Below are 24,261 nucleotides of genomic sequence, written 5' to 3' on the forward strand. Positions count from 1 at the left end.
TCCCAATTTATGCGAATGCCAAAAAACTCCTTTTGTCGACAGATATTCCCCTTTCGATGTGGCGCTTGGTGTCCAACCCGGTCTATATTGTAACCTGTCTGGGGGCTTGCATGGAGCTGATGATTGTTTCCGGCTTCGTGGTTTTTCTACCCAAATATCTGGAAACGCAGTTTAGTTTGGGCAAGAGCCAAGCCAGTGTCTTCACTGGTTCGATTGCGGTTCCGGGAGCGTGCATCGGCATTTTCATCGGTGGCTGCATTCTGAAGCGATTTCAGCTCAAACCGAAGGGTGCAGTCCAGTTCGTGCTGGTTTCTAACCTGGTCTGCCTTTCCTGCTATGGTTTGCTTTTCTTTCTGGGTTGTGAGAATCTGAAAATGGCCGGAACCACCATTCCGTACTACAACAGTTCGCCGGCGCACAACGTCGAACCGTTCCAGGTGAATCTGACCGCAGCGTGCAACTTCGGCTGCGAGTGTCACATGTTTGACGTGGAACCAGTTTGCGGAAACAACGGGCTGACCTATTTCAGTCCCTGCCACGCGGGCTGTACGGCATTTTCGTCGAGCTCCAACTATACCAATTGTGCATGTAAGTATTATCAGATGAAATTTTGATTTATGAATCTGCAAAACAATCATTTAATTTCATTACTGCCATTAAATACCACTTTATCATAATATAATTATTATTAGTTTGAGCAACGCAACCATGTAAGATTTATCGTTAAAGGAATGTATAAGAAAGCATAGCGCCTAAGGTTGTGTGATTGGCAAATTTAAACCAAAATTGCATAACTGATTGTTGAAAATTTTAGATCCGAGCAATTACAAAAAAAGTATCTCAATTTCATTATTTTTTTCGATTGTCATTTTCTTTTTGACTAAAACTTTGCAGTGATGTGTTTAGTTTTATGAAAATATACACGATAAAAATAAGAAAAATAAAAAAAAAATGGGGTAGTATATATTATCTTACCTTGAACATTGAAGTTTTTCGCATGAATGATCCACTTCATTTAAAACTCAACATGTTTATTGTTTCTTAACAAAAAATGCACTTGAAATCTAACATTTCCAGCTATTTCACCCGTGCGAAGAGAACATTCACGAAACGCATGTTCGACGCTAGCGATATGTAGTTACCATTTTCTCCCGAAATATACATTTGTTCACCTACGAATAACCGCAGTTCCGTCATATTAGTGAAAGCAAATAACGCATACATTTTGAACACTCACGGTTAATGAGAGCTACGGGATAAATCCTAGGAAAAATTCAATTTTGACGATTTACGGCAACATAGGAGTGTCAATTAAAAACCCAAAAACATCGAGAGCGTCAGTCAGTTTTCAACGGATTTCCTTTATTCTTATAGCAATCGATGGGAAAATTAATTGTGCGTCCACCAAAATGTGGAAAATTGTGATCATGCCACGCTAACTATTCTACTATTAAAATATGAAGAGCCTTGTTGAACGTATATTTCGAGCTCTCAGAACTGAAAACAAGACCAAATATTAGGCAACACTCTGAGTCTCAGTCTAAATCAAACTAAACCCCTAACAGCCATTTGATCACTACTAGTAATTAGCAGTCCGATTTCTGGTAGCGTGTCACGGCGCTCCCACAGACCGTTATTATAAAAAAAATGCACCAAAAAATCTGAGTACACCATTCGATTCGTTATGACGTCCAGAATCTCTGGTCAAAATTTCAAAATCATCGTACGGTACATTTTCGAGTAATGCCCTTTTGAGATCGTAAAGTACGAAAAAGTGATATAAAAACGACGAAATACTTATTATAAAGCGTGATTTTCAACCACCAGTTTATGAAGTAACTTCCAAAATAGTTTCTACACATTCCAAGGGTTATATTTTAAGACATTAACAATTGGTGGAACGATTTATTCTCAAATTCCACAGTGCACAGTGGTCTAAACTCGAAAAATCGTGATCGTTCTAGATTTGACTGTGAAAAATTGATTTTATGTACTGATCGCCATCACGCCTTCTATTTTGCATGGAGAAGGCGTCACTACGCCGTGTGTGTAACTGGGCCTTTAGAGTCGAATTTTGATTTTTCTTATCTTTTCTTTACCAGCCTCTGAAAAGGTTTTCTGGTAAATTTATGCTTGATTTGAGATCATTGATTTTTGCGTTTTGGTGGTTTCAGTTAGTGGTTCTGACGTAGAATACGTCATACTTTAAAAGGGTGCCATTTCGTGATATCGAAAATAGAGTGAAACGGCAGAATGAAAGATTTCAAATGCCTACAACTTTCTTACCACTGAACGGATTTTAGTCATTGATATCTCGTTGGATATAGAACAAATTTCTCTAGTTTATGAAATTATTTTTTGAAACATTTTGTCATAGTACAGAGATTTAAATTTATAGCCAATTCAAATATAGTTCAACCAATCACGTGCCCGCAATGATGCATTCCAAGCAATTCCACAGCATAGCCGACACTTAAGTATACAAATGATTTGACTTTGTTCGCTCGAGTGTACAACGACACGCCCACCTGAAGTATAACTGTCTTTAGACACATATGAAGGCCAGCATGATACAATTAGTCTTCATTGTTCACCCGATCACAGCAAAAAGATGATGCACTGAAAACCGGATCGACCACTAGCAAGCAGACTTACCGCAGCGTAGCAGGTGACGATTTTATGTTTGTATGATTTTTGCTGCAACACACGCTCATTTGATTGCAGCATTCCGTAGCGGACGGCTTGGCGCCCTTAGTGTCATATTATTCTTCTGCCACTCGCCAGAATGTTTCTAATAGCTTGAGGTTGAACTTGACAACTACACGTTTCGTAGATGCTCTTCCGTGATCGATCTGAGTTAGTCGCTACCACTCTGTATGAATCGATAACGACGCCGGCCATGTCACTACGATCGTTAGGGTAAGGAAGGATGTTGTAAGGAAGGAGGTGTATCATTCGTTGTTGTCGGAAACCGAGTTTACCTCTGCATCTCCACGATTGCGTCGGAAAGGAAGGGTTGTGTCACCGTGGTAAGTGATTGTCAGGAGCAGCGTACGAATACAGCGCTCCACCAGAAGCATCCAAGTGTTCAAATATTTGTTCACAACTATTCCCGAGTGCCCTCGAGAGAGCAAACGCAATTCGGCAGGCGCGAATTTTGAAAGATATACGCTAGGGCGCCAATCATCGTATGGAAAAAAGTGACCAGAAAATTTAAAAAAAAAACGCTATACAAAGTGTTCACCTGCTCGAAAAAACACCCTGTGCAAAATTTCAGCTCAATCGGACTTAAAATGGGGTGGCGCAAAGCGATTGAAGTTTGGCTTTTTGAAAACCGAAAAATCACCCAAGGGGGGGGTACGTGAAATTTCGGTTTTCGAAAAATTTTTTTTGATGCCAAATGACTTAAAAACGCATAAAACGTCGAGAATTGGTGTCATCTGAAAAAAATTTTTTTGCAAAAATTTACTCTCTGGGACTTAGTCGTTTTTTTAATTGTGGAAGGCGAAGTTCAAAATGTTTAGAATTTATCTTTTGAAATTGATCACTAGTCTCTCGAAATAGCTTGTATAATGATATGCACTATAACTAGCATCGAATACATTATGTTTCATTAGGGTGGTTCATTTATTCGACATAGGGTGGTCCATAATATTTTTAAAAATGAGTATAAAACGAAAAAAATCACTTTTCACTGAATACCAATAGAAAAATTCCTGAAAATATTATATTTGTTATATCATTGTCTTTAGGGTGGCAATGTTGAATTGGAAAAATTATAAGTAAAATGGCAAAATATTACAAAACAAATTTACAAAATGTATCAAACTACTCTGTGCAAAAAAAAATTATCTCAACCAAAATTAAGATTGTGTCTCGTGGAAAATGTTGAATGCTTTCATGTCATTTGCAAAATCACACACGGGAGGTACATGGAGTTTTAATATTTGAAAAATGTTTTCGATTCCAAGTGTCTTAAACTTTTAAATGAAACGGTGGAAACTGATGGAATATGTTATATTACTTTGTTTGAAAAATCTACTCTCTAAGAAACTTGCACTCGTCTTTCGAATGATGTACCAGACAATTTATTCGTTTTATCTACCACAATAATGTCCTTTGCCAACACTTGATTGAACACACAGTGCTCTGGCTTATATAATCGGACAAAAGACTATATCGATGTTATTCAATGATAATGAGAGTATAGGGATCTCAATCAGATACGCAACACAATTGACTCGTTGTTTCTGGGTTTGCGTCGTTTTGACAGTTCGACCATACATTTTCTGTCAAGTTTACATCATCAGAACGTGAACGTGCCCATTGGCTGAAACTTTGCATAGACGTTTTTATAGGCAAAAGATGCCATTTTGTGCTATTGGTTTAATTTATTGAAACACAACTCATTTTTGAAAAGCTATTGGAAAATGCTATTTCGGATAGGTATTGATGATAACAAAAATTTTTAGAGCCAACACGGTTCGTTTGAGCGGTGTGACATCTTCGGCAAAGTTGCAGATAATAGTATTGTTTTTTAAAAAAAATATACACTCTGAAAACAAATTACTAATTTTAAAAAAATATAAGAAAGTTACAAATTTAAAGCCCATTTAAAAACCCGATGTTTTCCTGAACAACGAAACCGGCTATGGAGAAATCAGAAAAAAAGTTATATATTTTAAATATATTTTTTTTTCAGGGTACATTTTTTTTTGGAGGAACGAAGTTATTATTTACAACTTTGCCAGATACACTATGCCAGCGGTTCTCAACCTGGGGTACTCGAGAGCTTTCAGGGGGTACGCGAAAGAAAAATCAGTAATGGCGGACGAACCATTTTTTCTCTGAAATACTTCATTTGTTTTTCAACCTTGCCCTTAAAACATGACTGTAGCAATCAAACAAACCATAGTTCAATTTGAAACCTAAACAAGACTACCAAAACATGATCTACCACTACTCTCTCCCACTTTGCGAAAACATTTCAAGCCAGGGGGTACAATCGATATGAAAAACATCGCCAAGGGGTACGCGAACAAAAAAAGGCTGAGAACCGCTGCACTATGCCAATCAAATGAACCGTCGGCAAAGTTGTAGATAATATTTTGTCCTTTCAAAAAAAATATGCCTTTAAAAGAAAATAATTGGAATTTTTTTTTTTTTCAAAAAATGATAACTTGTTTTTCTTGATTTCTATATGTTCGGACTGGTTCCATTGTTTTGGTAATCTTTCGTGGGTTTTATTTAAAAAATCGAGTTTTTAAAAAAGGACCCCTTTTGAATAATTAATTTTTAATCTTTCTTCTAACTTTTGAACGAATAATTTTTTTAATGTAATTTTTCTGGAAAGGCCGAATTATTATCTACAACTTTGTCGAAGACGTCACACCAATCAAACGAACCGAAGTCCTTTTTTCATTTTATACTCATTTTTCACAATATTATGAACCACCCTATGCCGAATAAATGAACCACCCTAATGAAACATAATGTATTCGATGCTAGTTATAGGGTATATCATTATACAAACTATTTCGAGAGACTAGTGATCAATTTCAAAAGATAAATTCTATACATTTTGAACTTCGCCTTCCACAATTAAAAAAAACGACTAAGTCCCAGAGAGTAAATTTTTGCAAAAAAAAATTTTTTTCAGTTGACACCGATTCTCGACGTTTCATGCGTTTTTAAGTCATTTGGCATCAAAAAAAAATTTCGAAAACCGAAATTTCACGTACCCCCCTCCTGGGGTGATTTTTCGGTTTTCAAAAAAGCCAAACTTCCGATTGAGCTGAAATTTTGCACAGGGTGTTTTTTCGAGCAGGTGAACATTTTGTATAGGGGTTTTTTTTTTTGAAATTCGAGATGACCATTTTGGCTGGCACCCTACCGTATATGCGTGTTGAGAATTAAGGGCAAATTTCTCAACTATAGCCTGATAAATGTGTACACACCGACCAACGATAAACACGATGAAGAGAAGGAATTCAATGAGCTCCAGAAAAAGATGTATAATGAGTGCCCAGGACACGACATCAAAATCGTCATCGGGGAGGCAAATGCGCAGGTCGGGCAAGAGAACTTCTTTCGCCCCCTGATTGGTAGAGAAAGCCTCTACTCTACTACCAATGACAATGGCCTAAGGCTTGTCAAATTCGCAGCAGCCAGAGATATGGCTATTATTAGCACTTATTTTGCACGCCGGAATATACGTAAGCACACCTGGAGGCACCCAAATGGAGAAGCTTGCTCTCAGACCGACCAGGTTCTGATTGATGGTCGGCACTTTTCAGACGTTACAGACGTGAGGTCGTTCAGAGGACCAAACGTTGACTCGGATCATTATCTCGTGGTACCGTAAACTGGGGTGACTTTGATCACCAGGGTGACTTTGATCACCAGGGTGACTTTGATCACTGTACCTCTTTTTTGAAAATGTGGTAAAAAAGAGCTCGTAGTGCTTGGGACTTGTCGTAATCTTCACTGAATGCGTGGATATATGTTCGCATTGCTACTACTTATGCATTTCCTGCTATTTAAAGAGTGTTTTCCATGCTCAAATATTAATTGAAAATAAAGTGTATTTTTGGCGATTTTTGTTGCATACAAACAATCGGTTCAAGCAGATTCAAAACAACAAGTTGCAATACGTAAAGTTTTTCATTTTGTTCCCAGATTAGTTCTTAAGATGAACAAATATTATAACAATACATTTTATTGTTATTTTTGCAAGTTTTTCTTAAAAGGCAATGTTGAGTCCCAATATTCTCCACAGCGTATTACATATTTCTTCTTGACAAAAACCCAAGACGTGAAGTAACATGCAAATTTGGCCAATTTCATAAGTTATATTCCTCGTGGACTAGTTTTTGATGATTTTAGACCACCTTCTCTCTCAGTGGATAACAATTCTTATATATTCTAAAAATTTTGTATGAATCTTGTACATTCGCCATTATAAACTGTTCACGTAGAATGTGAATGGCCCCCAAATTGCTTTCCATATTTATAAACTCGTTTAAGCCGTTTAAGGCTGTTCAATTTAGTGAAAGTAGCAAAGTGTTACACCAAATTCATCAAAACAATGAAGTGATCAAAGCCACCCCGGAATGATGATTGGTTTAAAATTTTTAGAGCATATTTAAAAAAATGCAAAAATGTTGCTAAACTTTTGAAGTAGTGACTGAATCTTTTTCAATGCATGCCAGTACTTATTTTAAAAATATCGAATAATATTGTTTTCAGTATATTCTGAAAATATTTGAGATACAATAAAAAAAGTGATCAAAGTCACCCCAGTTTACGGTATCCGAAATTCGCGCCCGGTATGGACAACGTAGTAAAATCCAGGACGACAAGGAGGATACAGTTGAGAATCCCGCGGCTATCAACTGGAGAAGTGGCTACAGAGTACCTGCGAAAGGTTAATGAGCGGATCGAGGATCAAGTTGAATGTAGCCTGAATGAACAGTGGAGGCATATCTACAGTATAATCAGCACCACAGCGGGAGAAGTGTTGGGTACATCTGCAACAGCCAGGTCAAATGAGTGGTTTCACGCTGAGTGCCAGCGAGCAACAGATGAAAAGAACCGCGTCAGAGTTCACATGTTAACCACGGCTGTGACTCGTCAGAGCGTAGGGAGGTAGAGCGGCTGAAAAGAGACTCCATCACCGGAAGAAACGACAGCATTTCTCGCGGCACGATGCGAGAAGCTTCTACAAAAAGATTAATGGATTCAAGAACCGAAAATTGTCAGACCCTGTCATGTGCAACTATAGGGAAGGGAACCTGATTACCGATAGAACGGAGGTGGCCAGGCGTTGGAAGGAACACTTTAGTGTGCTGTTGTATGGTGAAGAAAACAGCGTAGTCGAAAGGAGCAGAATGGTGATTGAGGATGATGGCAAAGCTGTGAACCCACCATCCATGGACGAGGTTAAAAAAACAGTAAAAAACTGTAGAACTGCAAGGCTGCTGGTAAGGGCGGCATTTCAGCCGAACCTTTTAAAGTCGGGAGCGAACAGCTGTATCGTGCTTTACACCGGATCATGCTGAGAGTGTGGTCCGATGAAGAATTACCCTTGGACTGGTTGGAGGGTCTCATATGTTCGATCTACAAGGTCATCGCCTGGACTGTAGTAATTATTGGGGCATAACCCTTCTCAACACCGTTTACAAAATTCTCTCCCGTATTCTGTTTCATAGACTGAGGCCTTTGTCGGAGGCCTTTATTGGCGATTACCAATTGGTTTTCGAGGAGGGCGGTCCAATACGGACCAAATGTTCACCCTGCTACAGATCCTAGATAAATTTCGAAAATTCAACTTGCAGACTCACTCTGTTCATTGACTTTAGGGCAGCTACGATACAGTTAAGAGAAATGAGTTATGGCGAATTATGCTCGAACATGGTTGCACAACAAAACTAATCAGACTGATACGTGCCATCCTTGAAGGCTCTACATCATGCGTCAGGATAGCCGGTGAGATATCGGACTTCTTCGTGACGTTAGATGGATTGAAGCAGGGAGACGGGCTGTCAAACTAATTGTTCAATATCGCATTGGAGGGTGCTATACGGAGGGCTGGCGTGCAAAGAAGCGGCACCATCATTACGAAGTCTCACATGCTTCTAAGTTTTGCGGACGATATCGACATCATTGGTATTAATCGTGGAACAGTGGAAGAGGCCTTCGAATCTCTCAGGAGAATAGGGCTCATCATTAACTCTGCCGAAACGGAATATATGGTGGCTGGTAGAGAGCGTGGTAGCCTGACGGATGTTGGTGCTCTTTTGTAGTAGTCGACGAATTTATTTACCTGGGAACATTAGTGACATGTGACAACGAGGTTAGCCGTGAGATATAAAGGGGGATAGCAGCTGCAAACAGGGCCTTCTATGGATTGCGTAACCAGCTGAGGTCCCGTAGTCTGCAAACCCGTACTAAGCTCTACAAAACACTAATTCTTTTCGTGGCCCTCTACGGTCATGAGGCATGGACGTAGAAAGAGGCCGATCGCGAGCTCTTGGTATTTTCAAGCGTAGGATTTCGCGTTCAATCCTTGGCGGCAAACTAGAAAATTGTGTTTGGCGCAGGCGCATGAAATATTAAGTGTACCAGGTGTACAAATCGGCGGATATGGTTAAGAAAATAAAATACGGCAGGTTGCAGTGGGCTGGGCATGTAGCTAGAATACCGGAAGAACGACCAGCGAAGACTATATTTAGCAGAAATCCCGGTGGAGTAGGGATACCATCTGATCGGAGTTAGAAATCAGGACACATTTTTTTCGATACAAATTTGATCTAAGCCTAAGGCCTCTTAGCTGGTTTCGAAGTACGATACTGCCCTAACATGCCAGTCTTCGCAGGTTCGAAACCCGGCGCGGAAGAGACTGTTAGTAGTAATAGGACCGTAGTGATAGCCCTTCAATTGTCCTGTATACTAGTTAGGCTGTGAATACCACATGTAGTTGGCTGTAAATACTAATATCAATACTCATAAGCAGGGAACTGAGTAAATATTAACTGATCGATGCACTTTCATGAATCCGGCCATTTGAAAACTTCAAAAAATCGTTAATAATAGAAAAGATATCAGATTTGTTCACAACATTTTGCTTTCAACTATAATTCAGGTTTTATTCATACGCATTCGGTTCTACGTTACTGGCACCATCGTCGGTTGATTTTGTGGCAAAAAACATCGCAAATGGCTCTTTTGTCTGCAAACCGTGCTTTTGGGAACGTCTCATCGTTCATATGTACCGGCTTACGAAAATTAAACACATTTTTTGAGCGCCCCAAAACTGATTGTTCATCCGAAACCAAAGTTTCTTATTTCAATTTCTGTCAATGTATCCAGTGTACAACTGTTGCGTTATGCATTTAACACATTTTTCGTGTGAAGTCAGAGCAATTATTGTGCGTTTTGAAAGGACACATTGCCTTGGTTGATTAAGGCTAGCACTTTTGCGTGTACATATTATTGCCATGCATCAAAATTGAATATGCCAAGAAAATCAGGACAAATGCTAGAATATGAAAAAGAAATCAGGACGCTCAAATGGGATCTCGAAATCAGGACATGTCCTGCTGAATCAGGACGGATGGTATCCCTACGATGGAGGCCGTCGACTTCGAGGTAGGCCCTACACCAGGTATAAATGACAGTTCTTCTAGAAGGTATGTTATTCACGTCGATGCATTAGTATTAGTGAGCGTTATGAACTTTTTCCAATTTTGTATGAGATTTAAAATGATTATGCCTCTTAAACTAAACTTAAAAAACATACTTTCCTGAAAAGTTATAGAAATGATGCTGAAACATGTTTTTATTGTGAGGAATACAGAAACATGCTGGGGTTTAGGTAAAATATGCTGTTTTTAATCATTTTGCCGGTAACCTTTTTGCACTTTTCGTTTTTTTCATGTACTCTAATAGCGCTTCCAAATAGAGCCGCCTATGTTTTATACAGTAACAAAAGTCATGAGCTAGGACAATGACTAAGATTATGCTCCAACTATTAAAAAAATAGCATTTTTATATATCTTAATTCGACATATTGTCGCAATTCTTCACACTAAATCTCGAAAAATATCAATTCCTAGTGTGTTTCAACTGGAGATTCACTCTCCATAAAAAATCAAATATAAATCAATATAAAACGAGAAATTCCCAAAAATGTTCCGAATTCCATACAAAACGCGAAAATTTTCATGGCGAGATTTGTTTGTGTGCATGGATAGACAAAAATGTAGCTTACCTTCTACTAGAACTGTCATTTATACCTGGGGCCCCGCACTCGTTGGATGTGTGCTGTCGACGAAGATGCCCGCAAAATAGGTGTTAGGGGAGATCTAAGGATAGCAGCCCAAGATTGAGTGACATGGCAACTTATTTTGGATTCGGCATTGGATTGATAATCGGTCTGTTGCCGTAAAACTAAAACTAACTAACTATGACAGAAACAAATTAAGAACAAACCGCAGGAATATTATTCTAAAATGAATATTTAAAAAAACATTTCTTTTTTATTTTATAACTTCATTTTATAATTTTTATTCATATTTTTGCCTTTCTCCTAGAAAGGTATAGCAATCACTTGCAAAACCGAAAGTATAAAAGTGCTCCAAAGGGCCGAATGGCATATATCACTCGACTCAGCTCGACGAGCTGAGCATTTTCGGTATGTGTGTGTGTGTGTGTGTGTGTGTGTGTGTGTATGTGCAGATTTTTATTCTCACTCACTTTTCTCAGAGATGGCTGGACCGATTTTCATGAAATTAATTGCAAATGAAAGGTCTTGTTGTCCCATAAGACCCTATTGAATTTTATTGTAATCGGATTTTTAGTTTAGAGGTTATGTATCAAAATGTAAAAATCATGAAACATCATTATCTCAAAAACTACACAACCGATTTGAACAAAATAAATTTCAAATGAACGGGCTACCTTAAGAACCCTTAACTTTTGAATTTTATGAAGATTGATCTTGTGGTTCAAAAGTTATGAAAAGAAACGTGTTCTGGAGACTGTTTAATCTCACTCATGTTTCTTAGAGATGGCTGAACCGATTTTCATAAAATCAGTGTCAAATGGAAGGTCTAGTTGCCCATAAGACCCTATTGATTTGTTTTGCAATCGGACTATTACTTTGCCTGTTATGTTTAAAAATGTGAAATCCAGCTATGAAAAGGAACATATTCCGAAGACTACTTGGACTCACTCACTTTTCTCAGAGATGGCTGAACCGATTTTCACTAAATTAGTGTCAAATGAGAGGTCTTCCTGCCTCATAACACCCTATTGAATTTAACTATAACTTTGTCTGTAATGTGTCGAAATGTGAAAATCACGAAACATCATTATCTGAGAAACTACACAACCGATTTGAATATTATCAATATCATTATCAGATGAGCAGGCTAAGGGTTAACTGATGAATTATGATAGAACACGTGATTTCAAAGTTTGGCTGCCCTATACGTTCCCATTTTATTTGATTATAATCGAACTTAAGCAACCGTTATGTATTAAATTGTTAATAAAACAACTAAAGTCCATTATCTCAAAGACTACATGACTCATTTGAACATAACTAGTGTCATACGAACGAGTCATCTCTCGAACTTGCAAATAACAAACTTCATAACAATTTGATATGTGGCTCAAAAATCATGGAAAGAAAAGAAATTTAAAGACTATTTAAAACTATACCTGCTTCGATCGATATATGTGGCCTCAACATAATTTAAATGTGGTATCGTACTATTTGAATGTTCCAAATTTATTGATTCCTTGCGATGTGTTAAAAGTCTGCAAATGCACGACGAATCGGCCATAGGATATGATCAAAGTCAAATAACAAATCGTTTAAAATGATTGAGTTTATCGAAATGACAATATCCTCGACTTTTGGCTTCTGTACATCGCCTTAATTCTGAATATATTCATATTTGGTGGTATTCGGTAATTTTCAGAAGATTTTCTGGCATCAATCTGACACCAGAAATACCCATATTGGGAGGTATTTAGTTATTTTGGTTGTTTTCCAGAAACTTAAAGTGGTCGTCTTTAAATTCAAAATGGTTTCCAGGGTCAATGTTTGGTTTCTATGCATCATCTCGATTACGGAAATATTCATATTGAGTATTATTCGGTCATTTTTGACTGTTTCCTAAAAGTTGCCATTTAGCAATTCAAAATGGTGCCTGAGGTCAATTGTTAGCTCATTGCATCATTCTAGTTCCAGAGGTACTCATATTGGATGGTATTTGGTCATTTTAGGCTATTTTTCACAAACCGTAAGTCGCCATCTTGGATTTTAAAATGGCTTTTGGGAACAATTTCTGGCCTCCGTGCGTCAATCTGGTCAAAGAAACGCTCATATTGGGTGGTAATTGGTCATTTTCGGCTGTTTTCCAGACACCGGAAGTCGCCATCTTACAATTAAAAATGTTGTCTGAGGTCGATTTGTGGCTTCAGTACGTCATAACAATTCCGGAAATACCCATATTGGATGGTATTTGGTTATTTTAGGCTGTTTTTCACAAACCGGAAGTCGCCATCTTGGATTTCAAAATGGTATTTTAGATAATTTCTAGCCTCTGAGCGTCGTTCTGGTTGAAGAAACACCCATATTGGGTGTTATTCGATCATTTTCGGCTGTTTCCCAGGAACCAGAAGTCGCCAACATAGAATCCAAAGTGGGGTGTGTGGTAGATTTCAGCTGCTGTGTATCATTCTAGATCTGGAGATACTCATGTCAGACGAAAATCGGCCAGTTTTGGCTTTTTCCCAGAAATCAGAAGTTGCCATTCTACAATTCATAGTGGTGTTCTTGCAACATTCTGGCTCCGGAGATACTCATATTGGGTGGTATTTGGTCACTTTGGGCTGTTTTCCAGAAACCGAAAGACGTCATTTTGAACTTTACAATTGCCTGTGAAATCAATTTCTGTCATCTGGGCGTAATTCTGGTTCCGAAAACATTCATATTGAATGGTATTTGGTCATTTCCGGCTGTTTGCCAGACACCGGAAGTCACCATCTTAAAATTCAAGATTGTGTCTGTGATCAATTTTTAGATTCTCTGCATCTTCCTGGTTCCGGAGATACTCAGATATAATGGGAATCGTCCATTTCAGGCTGATTTCCAGAAACCGGAAGTTGCCATCTTACAATCCAAAATGTTGCCTGAGGTCGATTATGGAACATATTTGTTACCACTAAAACATTCACCTGCCAAATTTGGTTCCATTTAGTTGGTTAGCTCTCGAGATGTGCAGAAATTTGTGTTTCATTTGTATGGCATCCCTCCCTTCCAAAAGAAGGAGGAGTGTCAAAACATTATGGATCCCTTAAAACAAATGATTGTCATTGGCACGAAGTGTCATTTTTCTCCATTCATTTAAAGCAAACGGCGCCTGAAGTGTGAACGTTTTACCCCATATGGCGTATCTTCTGGTAAAGTAGATAGTTCTGGTAAGGTAGAGTGATTATCCATATTTTCAGCAGAATCTATTTAGTCTATCAGGAAATATAGTAATTTTAGTGATTTTGACGGTTTTTTTTTGAAAAATTGACAATTTTTAAAAGAAAAATTCTTTTGTTTCGTCGTATTACCTCCTTGCCATATATTGTGACCATGCGTTTTGAAGTACTCTTAGTGTAGAATAATACCACAAATTTTAAGACTAATCCATCAAGTCTAGCAGGAGTTATTGCACTTTTTAGTATTTGGACGTTTTTGGACATATCATTTTCAAATGCCGTTTTACCTCACTTAACTTCAATGAAAAAAATGAAATTTTGCCAAACTTCCTACCTTGAATAGAAAAACAAACGCTGAAAATTTCAGCTTAATCGGAGAACATCCAAAACAACGTCCCTCAGAAAGGTGGTTGCGGCTCCTGCGAACAGGCTCTTTAAGGTGAAACGGGACGTGGTCGCGATCAACTCGAATTTTGCAATCTAAGTTTTTCTTGATTTATGAAGACTACGTACATGAAACTTTGATTAATTGTTCTCACAACTGCTGCATGCCTGAAGTAGCAATTTGAGTGCTGTTTATTTAGTGGAAGCCGATTTTTTACGCTCAAACTACAAAAGTAAAAAGAACTCTAACCTCAAAATTGTATAGGAAAAGACCACAATCCCGTTTCACCCTAACAGTAGTTGCAAATGCAGGCGGTAAATTTTTAGGGTTACCATTTGGTCGGGGTTGAAAATCAGGACAACTTTTTCCGGTACAAATTTGGTGTGATGAGGTGTTTTCTTTTTTAGGTATCAATAGATAAAACACGTAATTTGAGATTTACACTTCAAAATACGCCACTCATTTATTTATTTAAAGTATTTCTCGGACGATACAATTTTGCAACTTTGATTCATTAGGCATTAGTAAATACAGTCGCCGTTCGATAACTGCAAAACTTTTAACTGCAACGCTTTTTAACTGCAAGACCGAATGACAATTCTCCCATATACGTGTGCGAAACGTCATTTAAGACATTTCGAGCAGTTTTTATTCTTCATTTAAAAATCGAAGGAAGACGACTAAAATGCAAAATTCGTATCAAATCATCCACCCTTTTGACAACCCTGCTCATGTGAATTTGAAGTCTTCACGTATTTTATCAAAAGAGAAATAAATCTGGCAACATTTGTGTTGCCAATTCCTCAGAAATTTCAGAACTGATGAAAGCAGAGAAGTTCGCATATTACTAACACGCATTGGTGCGAAAAAAGCTGGATAGCTTTAGGACCCAACAGGGGGAATCTCTCTGTCAAATATCGTGTAACCGTGACCAGCATATTTGGCAACAAGGCGTCCGGTTGTTTTGATTTGTGTCGTTTTGATTGAAGTAAAATTTAGTAGAATTGTAACGTTCTTTTTTAACAAAACTCTAGAAATCGCGGAAAACTTATATTAATACTGCGTTACGTAGTGAAATTTGGTGGCAGCAGCCTGCAATTAGCTAAAAACCATGAAGTTTCCGGGCCACACAGGAAATCTTTTAAACGTCATGGACCAACAAACTTCATGGACCAGAGTTGATCTGCGATAACGCACACATATATGAATTTTGACAGCAGTAAATCCCCCCTGGGACCCAAAATCAGATAGTTGAGGGTTGCAAGAACTAGACAATTTCTCTCGACAAAATTCAACCAAAGAAAAGAAATCGTTCAAATGAGTCCGTTTCGTTCCGGAGTCAAAGTAAAAGTACTGAACAATCTACAACATTTCTGAACATCCGGCATCATTCAGAAAAATCAGGAGAAATGGTAAAATATGAAAAATAAATCAGGACGCTTTAAACGGATCTCAAAATCAGGACATGTCCTGATCAATCAGGACGGATGGTATCCCTATAAATTTTAATTCTCGATTGTAATTTTCACAACATAGTTTCCAATGAAAAATCACTCTTTTGCTAATTATGAATCAACTACGAACACATTCTAAATTACTTTACTTCGATGAGATGCATTACAAAATAAACTGTAAATAAACACTTATGTTTCACAATATTTTCAATTACAGGCGTCCAAACCAATGTAACCCGGGTGTACACCGGTGCCGAGGGGGCCCAAGCGCAGGCACTCAATGCACACGAAAACTTTGCCGAAGTAACCGTCGTTCCTGTGGCCACGGCTGGTGTGTGCAACAAACCGTGCCGGACCATCTATCCCTTCCTGATACTGTTGTTCTTCATGACATTCGTTGTCGCTTCCACGCAGATGCCTCTTCTGATGATAGTTTTAAGGTGATTGCGCGAAAAGTCCAACATAAGTATTGCAGTATTGATGGTTTTTCCTTGATTACTTTTCGTAGGTCCGTTTCTGAGGAGGAGCGTTCGTTCGCCCTCGGTATGCAGTTTGTGATTTTCCGGCTGTTCGGTTACATTCCGGCACCGATCGTGTTTGGGAATCTCATCGATTCTTCCTGTCTGCTGTGGAAATCCACCTGCGGCGAGAAGGGTGGCCGTTGTTTGATTTATGATATCGAGAAATTCCGTTATAAGTACGTGTCAGTTCCATGGCAGCTGAGATCTATTCAGTAGCCTTCGAAAATTGTGTAATTTATTTTGCTTTATCATGTTTACAGATATGTGGGCCTTTGTGCAAGCATCAAAATTATTGCTCTTTTCATTTTCATCACCGACTGGTGGTTGGTGCGTCGGAGAAAAAATCTGGACAAATTGAATCCTCTATCGGCAAATGAGTTGGTGGGATCTATCATAAGTTTGGATAAATGTACGACTTTGGTTATGGTATACATTTTCGTAACATTAATAATATTCGTTTATTTTCAGTGTTCGAAGAGAAAACCAATATAGACCAAGCTCCTTTTAATGGAGAATGCACTTCGGGCGACTCAATCGGGGACAATAACACTAAACGCATTTTGATAGCTAGTCGACATTTGCGAAATGATTCCAAGTCGATTCAGTTGGAGTACAGGTGACTATTGAAAGAGAAGTTTTGAATGTTGTTCGTATAATTTTAACACGATTCACTTTCAGGTACGATGACGCACCGGCCCAGCACTATAGCCGACCACGTAAACATGTTCGCAGTAATTCCTGTGATATCAAAATCCAGCGTTCTAACTCGGCCACCAATAGGGAGACGGATTTCCATGATTGGAAACTGAAGCGCTTCATGCGTCATCACACCCGAAACAATTCCCGTGATTTAGACCAGGACCATTGTTGTCGTCAGCAACATAAAGAGCACAATAACCAAACGAGTCGATGGATCAGTTCCCACAATAGCAACGCCGATCCGTCTGCACCGTCAAATATCAAGTACATCTTGAATCACCTGAAAAGTAATAACGTGGATGGTCATAACAAGCTGAACTACAGTAACAGTTGCAGTGGAAGTAACAGTGGACAATGTGGGGGCTCGAAAAAGAAACGACACACGAGAAACTACTCCTACGGGCAGGAGTTCTCTTTTCTGCCAAACAATGTTATCATTCGATTGGATAAAGATATTGCCAACAAGTTCCTGGCGAACAATGGCGGCGCAAACACTTCTCGCAAAAGTTCATTCTCACATGACGTCAATCTGTTGAAGAACATCAACAAACTAAACAATTGTGGAAACAGTAAAGACATGAACGATCTTAACGAGGAGCTGGAATCCAAGTATGCGAAAGGATCGTCTCATGCAGCCTATGGACACTCGAGAAACAACTCGAAAGATTTGAGGCTCCTCAATGTGCAAAACACGGGTGAAAGTAATGGAGTTCTTGGTGGTATCAAAGCACTGCTCGAGGATTCTAACAGCATCTTGCGACACAGACGAGCAAACTCAAAAGATCTGAAATATAGTGGCTATCAGCCGTGTGAAGTGGCGGGAACTAGCGTTGGTGCTGGTGTAAGAAAAATGTCTAACGGTGACGGCCATCAGCTCCATCACCATCCTCACTTGCATCACGGACACCCAGTGGCTGCTGGATGCCTTCCGGCAGTTGGTGGTAGCGGTCAAGCGGAATCTCTTCAACTACTGCTAGAAAAGTCACCGAATCTCCTAGAATCTCACGGTGGTACCAGCTCTTCCGCCAACACTGAAAGTGGTTCAACGTCGACTGATGTTTAGCCAGAGGTGGCAATTGTGTGCGTTTGGTCCGGTCGATCTTTAAAGGTTGCCATACACTTTCCGCGTTTCCTTGCGAAGACTGTTTTCCATACCATGCTTTAACGAGTCGTTCCCTATTTTTAAAAGTTATTAACAGAGCGATGATCAACGATTTGCTGTAACTAACCCTTTACCTCCCCTTCATCTGTCAGCCGGTTCACTCAAGCAGCAGCACATGCTTCGTAATGGTTTCAGCAATGTAGGAAGTTTGTGCCGCGCTGAGTGGAGAAAATAGGTTTAGAATCACGCATACCGTAATTAGTGTTTTGTAAAACCCGAGACTGCATTTGTTACGTTAGATTTAGAGGTCCGTTTTCAATATTTTAAGCGAAAACTGGAATGGAAGGTTTTGTTTGATCGAGGAGGGGTGATTATTGGTTGATTTTTGAGAACATTCTTCCATTTGACTTTCAGATAATGCTGTAGCTCGCATTTCAGATAGTATATTTTTTGACTTTTAATTTCACTATGACTTAGGTTGACAACGTTAATGAAATCTGTCATGCCGAATTAAAGACATCCTTTAAAACATAGTGCATCTTTTGCACTTGAATTTACTCATTCCAGGCATGCTTACACTTGTGAAAAATGCATCAGCTAGCGAGAAGTTGACATTTCTGCATGCTAATCTGACAGTTCGATCAATTTTACTTTATTTGAAGTATGATTCCGTGCATCACATGAACTGTAACCGCTTTTACAGGGTGCGCGAATCGTTTGAATACACTTTTAAAGTGTGTTAAAAAAATAAAAATGCAAGATATTCTGAATCAATTTTCATTGAAGCAGTGACTATCGAGAACCTTTACGGCGTATTAGCTGGAAGCACACCTTTTTTGTGCTGTATGACGAGCTTGAAATGTTTTTCAAAAAAATCGAACGCGGCTTACAACTGGTCTATCGGGATCTCGCCCCAGACCTTGGCAATAAGCTTTTTGAACTGGTCCATAGTGCTTACTTTATTATCGTTTTGATAGGCCAGTGTGTACGACTATACCTAAAAGTCCAGGGGATTGAGGTCCGAGGGGCTGGGAGGTCACAAAGTCTTATCAAGAACAAGAAACAGTAAATTTCTCCCGACGCCACATTTGGACGATATTCGCCGTGTGGATCGGTGCACCGTCCTATTGCAGAAACTTCCCGTAGAGGTCCCAGAGGGCCGGGACCACAACCTTCTTCAGGACACTGGCACGTGGCGTTGATTTTAACGCTTTTTCTCGATAATCCCTAATGTGAGCTTCCCCGCCTGGAAACCATCTTCAACGCCGCGCTCTGGCCAACGTCGGCATTCACAGCTGATTATTTTGGCGATTGTGCGGTTTTCGCAAGACAACAGTTTTACATGGAGCGCACCTACACAACGATGAAAGGTTGTATTCGAACTTATTGAACACCCTGTAATATTCGGATTTTTTAGCAAAAAAATCCTTGACCTTAATTTACTCTTTATGTTTAGCGGGTTCATGTGGTTTAATTTTAATGTCATTGAACGACTTAATGAGCGATTGAATGACGAAGTGAAAATTGATTTATTTTTCTAGCCAAAAAATATATCTGTGGATCGCATTTACCTTCACGTACGGAAATTACTTTCATTTCTGCTTGTATGCGTAAAACCAGTAGAAAATCTTCGAATTATTTAAACCTAAATGTGAATAACGTTGTGTTCATGTGTCATCTAGAACTCTTCTTGCCTATTTTTATTGTCCGCTGTATTAGCTAAGCATTTCCGTTTCGCGGCAAGAAAATATGATCAAAATTTCTCGCTTTTTTGGCTAATAAAAATTCATTTACCTCTGTCATTATTAAAAAATTAATGATTGCTTGCATTGAGCCAAATTTATGTAAGTAATTGTACTAATCATGACAACACAAATTCACTAGAAGAAAATGCAAGCAAGGAGTCAACCAAAAACATCATATCAATAAGGCTAGTAACTCTACCTTAAATCGCCTAATAGTGTGTGTGCTGGCGATACAAATGGAAACCAAACGCACAGGCAGGATCATCACACACGCATATAACGTCTTCGTAGCGATGCCATCATCCCCACTTTCATGACGACCTTTCATCTTTAATAATTGAAGTGCGCTGTTTGATTTGTCGCTTGTTATTTATATAGGATCGATCCAGAGTTGCCAGTCTTCTTGTTACGGTGTTTTCGATTAGTCCTGAAAAGAAGTTGTTTTTATTTTTGTCCGGGTAGATTCTGTTCACAGTGTAATTATTAGCCAGAACATGAAGAAACGAATTGATCAAAAAGTAGGCGCGAAAGTCTTTGTTTTTCGCTGAACGACAGCAAGAAACTTTTTCGTGTTTGCTTATGTATCCTTTCCAACTACGTAAATGAAAATCTCAATTTTGTGTGTGTTAACTGAGACGAGCAATAACTAGACACACAGCTCCCAGCATGTGACTGGAAACAAGGTCGAAACGCCCTCAACGCGCCCAAGAAACATTAACTGTAGTTTGGCAAGTTTGACAAAACATTTCTGTAGTTGTTATTGTCAAGCTCGTATTCGATAGTTTATGCATATTACACACACACACACACTGACCATTGATGTTTCTGGAAGTCGTTCGGGGCGCCACATTACAGGAAGTTCGCAAGGTATATGAGAAGATCTGACAGTTGTGTACATTGTTATCTCGTCTTTGGTTTTAAGCTTCTTAAAAACCTAAATATTAACTTCTTGCTTCTTGAAAACATAAATATTAACAGCAAACCATACAGTGTTAAAATAAACATAATTTAATAATGTGTTGCAAGCTGCGGTCATTTATATGCAATGGTTGCTTATAAACAAACTTAGAATCTACCTTTTTTTCAAATATGGCTGTTCGTGCTTTTTGACGTTCCATTATACACATCATGGTAATGAGTAACCACAGCAAAAGTAACGTTACGGTTATGACCCATCGCCGTAAAATTAAGAGGAACCTGGATGGTGGCTGTGTTCCATACAATTTTGAGGTTAGATTTCTTTTAATTTGACGATTTTGAACGTAAAATTCGCAACTTCAAACTAATAAATAGCGCTTGAATTGCTACTACATGCATGCCTCAGCGGTGCATCATGGTTTCACACACGTAAATTGAATGATTTTCCAGAAAATTATCTTGCAAAATTTGGGCCGAATTCGAGCACGAAGTTTTCCCTCAACGATAATTTTATATCGACGGCTGTTAGCACGACAACAACATTCATGATTTTTCACAATTTGACATATGAATAAATAGCATTAGATGGTGTTGTTGTACTTGCGTAAAGTACTGCTATCATTTGTGAACTGGGGTAGGGCTGCCAACCCTGGTTACTTCAAAGATACCCACATCGACTGTCTCTTTCAAATGAGTTTACTCAACTTCGGTCGAACAACCGCCTTAAGTGATTCAGCAAACCCCGAATCCGTTCCAGACTTCCACAGCCATAGATAACCGATTTTTTTTTTGGTAGAAATTACAAATACTCTGTTAGATACACAAATAGAAGCATAACAGTATCATCACGACCGGAGCAAAAGCAAGGGAGCTAGCAAAGTAACAAATTAATACCTAATGCAATATAGAGAGCAAGACGAAACTTACAAGAACAAAACGTAAAAGAATTGAAGTTAAATACAACCTTCCAAATATTCCTATGAATGAAAAGATAATATTAACTTTTAGTGCAAGCATTAAATTTTATAATACATTACAGTTTAGCATACTGTCAGTATGCAGTGCGAGCAAATAGTTATAAATCAATTGTAGACGAATACTAAAGCCTAACTTATTATGATGCGCAAGTACTTGTAGCTTGCAGCAAGAGGATTATAAGAATAATTGAACAATGGAAACAGCAGGATTTAAGCATTAAATAAAGAATACAATATTTTTATACATTTACCTATTAAAGCAAACGACAGAAATGCAACAAAAAAATTGTTATACCTTTTATGATGCAAGAGAGAAACACGTGAACGTTAAATTTAGAACTTTAAACGCGGATGTTTGCGAGACAAACTTTTAGCTTACCCTGGCGTATTTTTCCCTCTGCTTTCCAAAACCCCAGCTCCATAATCACGCAAAACCAGAATAGAAAACAAAGTTTTAATGTTTGCTAAATTTTCACACACCTTAATTGTACATTTCGATTAGAAAAGCCGTTTGAACGAATTACGTTCGTTATTCTGAGTTATTCTTATCCTTCAGCTTCTATCCGATTGAGATCAGATAGTCCATTTTAATTTCACTCATTGGAGCGATACTCACAGTCATTAATGAGAATCGCTCTGCTGAGTGAGTAGACTGTGAGGAGAAGAATTTCATCATTAGAGTCCAATCGAAACGTACAATAGAAGCGTTCTTTTAATGAGTAACGTGTTTATGAGTGGTTCAAAAGTATGTACTTTTCTATCACTGTAGTTTGTGTACTGGACTTGAGCAGTGATATTTTCCATGCTAATGCAATGATGGGAATGCCGCTAAAAACGAAGTCACACGAGGACTTTTGTCGTGCACACGATGGTGAAAGCATATGCGTATAGCTTGTATGTAGGTTTGATTTAGGCGCGGAATTCACTGTAAAGTTGAGATGAGCACTAACGAGTGAATGGGTGTGCTCGAGTGAAAAATCGGGCGTAAACTAGGAGCTGTGAAATTACTCTAGGTAAAAAATGTAAAACGAAGATATGAATGAAAACCGCCTAAAATGTATTTTCAAGGTTGTTACTGATTTATAGCAAAGTATGTAGTGCTGGGATTGGATGCTGGAGATTGTGCCGTGTTGTTGTGTTGCAGATGATTCCTTTTCCTCAAATCTTAACCCTGTAGTCAACTGAGCAGTAGGCGTAGGTTCTAAGCGTGTTACTGAGTGAGAATTCTAGCCATGTGTAGACAAAAAAAAGTTTTTTCCCTTCAGTTTTTAGTGCAAACGTAAACGTAGACTGGCGTTGCGAAACACCAATAGAAGATTGGTGACGTTTTTACATGAACTTAGTAAATAGTTTGTTGGACATGTTCCTTCGTGCACTCCTCTACACTCTTGTCGGTGTATGTGTGTTGTAAGTAGTGATTCGATAAATAATGAAAATATGATCTTAGGTTTCCAACAATAACATTCAATCATAGCAAAACGAGTTAGTTTATGTTTATTATAAAAAAACGTAGAATTTGTCGCACTTCCAGCAAAATTTAGATTTTCTCACGTTAATATACAATGTACTAATTTGGCATCGCTGTACTTTAAAACAATTACAATATTTTAGAAACGAAACAAATCAACGGGGCACGTCTACGAAGCATTATGAGAAAGCGCAACGGAAAAGTAAACATATCGTGTTACAAAGTAAACAGTAAACAAAGATGGAAATTTATGCAACTAACTTTAAAACACATAAAGACCTATTTTTATCAAACACAAAACTAAGAAAGCAAAAGGTACAATTTGAATTTACCAGAAAAGCAATGTTTCCAAAACCACGTACCGATAAGCACTATATTTTCTCTTCTATCTGGGACATCACAACTGTTGCTGTTCAAACTGATGGGTGTACAAACTGTATGTTAAGTTGTTCACACACACAACAGAATACACACAGGCATACACACAATCTCAATACAAGTAAAAATCGCTGTCAATTAGACTATGAGCTGTTTTCATGCTGTGTACTGACTTTAAGAATATCAACGCGTATATGAAATCACAATAATCCAACAATAGAACAAGAAAAAAAGTTATGATTGTGACAGGAACGGAATGCAGTTAGGAAATGGTGCGTAACTACTAGGAATAAACTAAATAAAACTATGAATACATTTATATGAAAATTACGATCACCAAACGTAGCAATGTTTTCCATTTTTGGAACGAAACGAAAACCAATTGAAGAAATGCAGTAAAATGTAATATCAATAGTCTTTCAGGTCTTTTTGTTTAACACATTCATGCAGAAGAATCCAATTTTTGGCTGTATGGATCACTAATGGTCTGCGCCAAAAGTAGGGGGAAAAAAAGAATCCAATTTGTTTTCTTCCAACCGTTACAAATTGAAATGCAAATAATCTCAGCATTTTATTGTAAACAATATCACTCCTTTATCTCCTTTAGCCTCCC

General features: G+C 38.3%; 1 protein-coding gene across 3 annotated transcripts in view; it reads left to right on the forward strand.

Moving 5' to 3' along the window:
• Nucleotides 1-24,036, forward strand: part of LOC129727354 (solute carrier organic anion transporter family member 5A1) — a 142,476-nt gene extending 118,440 nt beyond the window's left edge. For all 3 annotated transcript variants that reach the window (XM_055685115.1, XM_055685117.1, XM_055685116.1), the window contains exons 10-15: nt 43-588; nt 16,058-16,280; nt 16,349-16,537; nt 16,622-16,770; nt 16,830-16,977; nt 17,040-24,036. In XM_055685115.1, coding sequence (XP_055541090.1) covers nt 43-588; nt 16,058-16,280; nt 16,349-16,537; nt 16,622-16,770; nt 16,830-16,977; nt 17,040-18,123 — 2,339 coding nt within the window. In that variant the 3' untranslated portion in view covers nt 18,124-24,036. The remainder of the gene's footprint in view (nt 1-42; nt 589-16,057; nt 16,281-16,348; nt 16,538-16,621; nt 16,771-16,829; nt 16,978-17,039) is intronic.
• Nucleotides 24,037-24,261: the final 225 nt, after the last annotated feature.

Source organism: Wyeomyia smithii, chromosome 3, assembly GCF_029784165.1.
Source record: "Wyeomyia smithii strain HCP4-BCI-WySm-NY-G18 chromosome 3, ASM2978416v1, whole genome shotgun sequence".
Classification (NCBI taxonomy): domain Eukaryota; kingdom Metazoa; phylum Arthropoda; class Insecta; order Diptera; family Culicidae; genus Wyeomyia; species Wyeomyia smithii.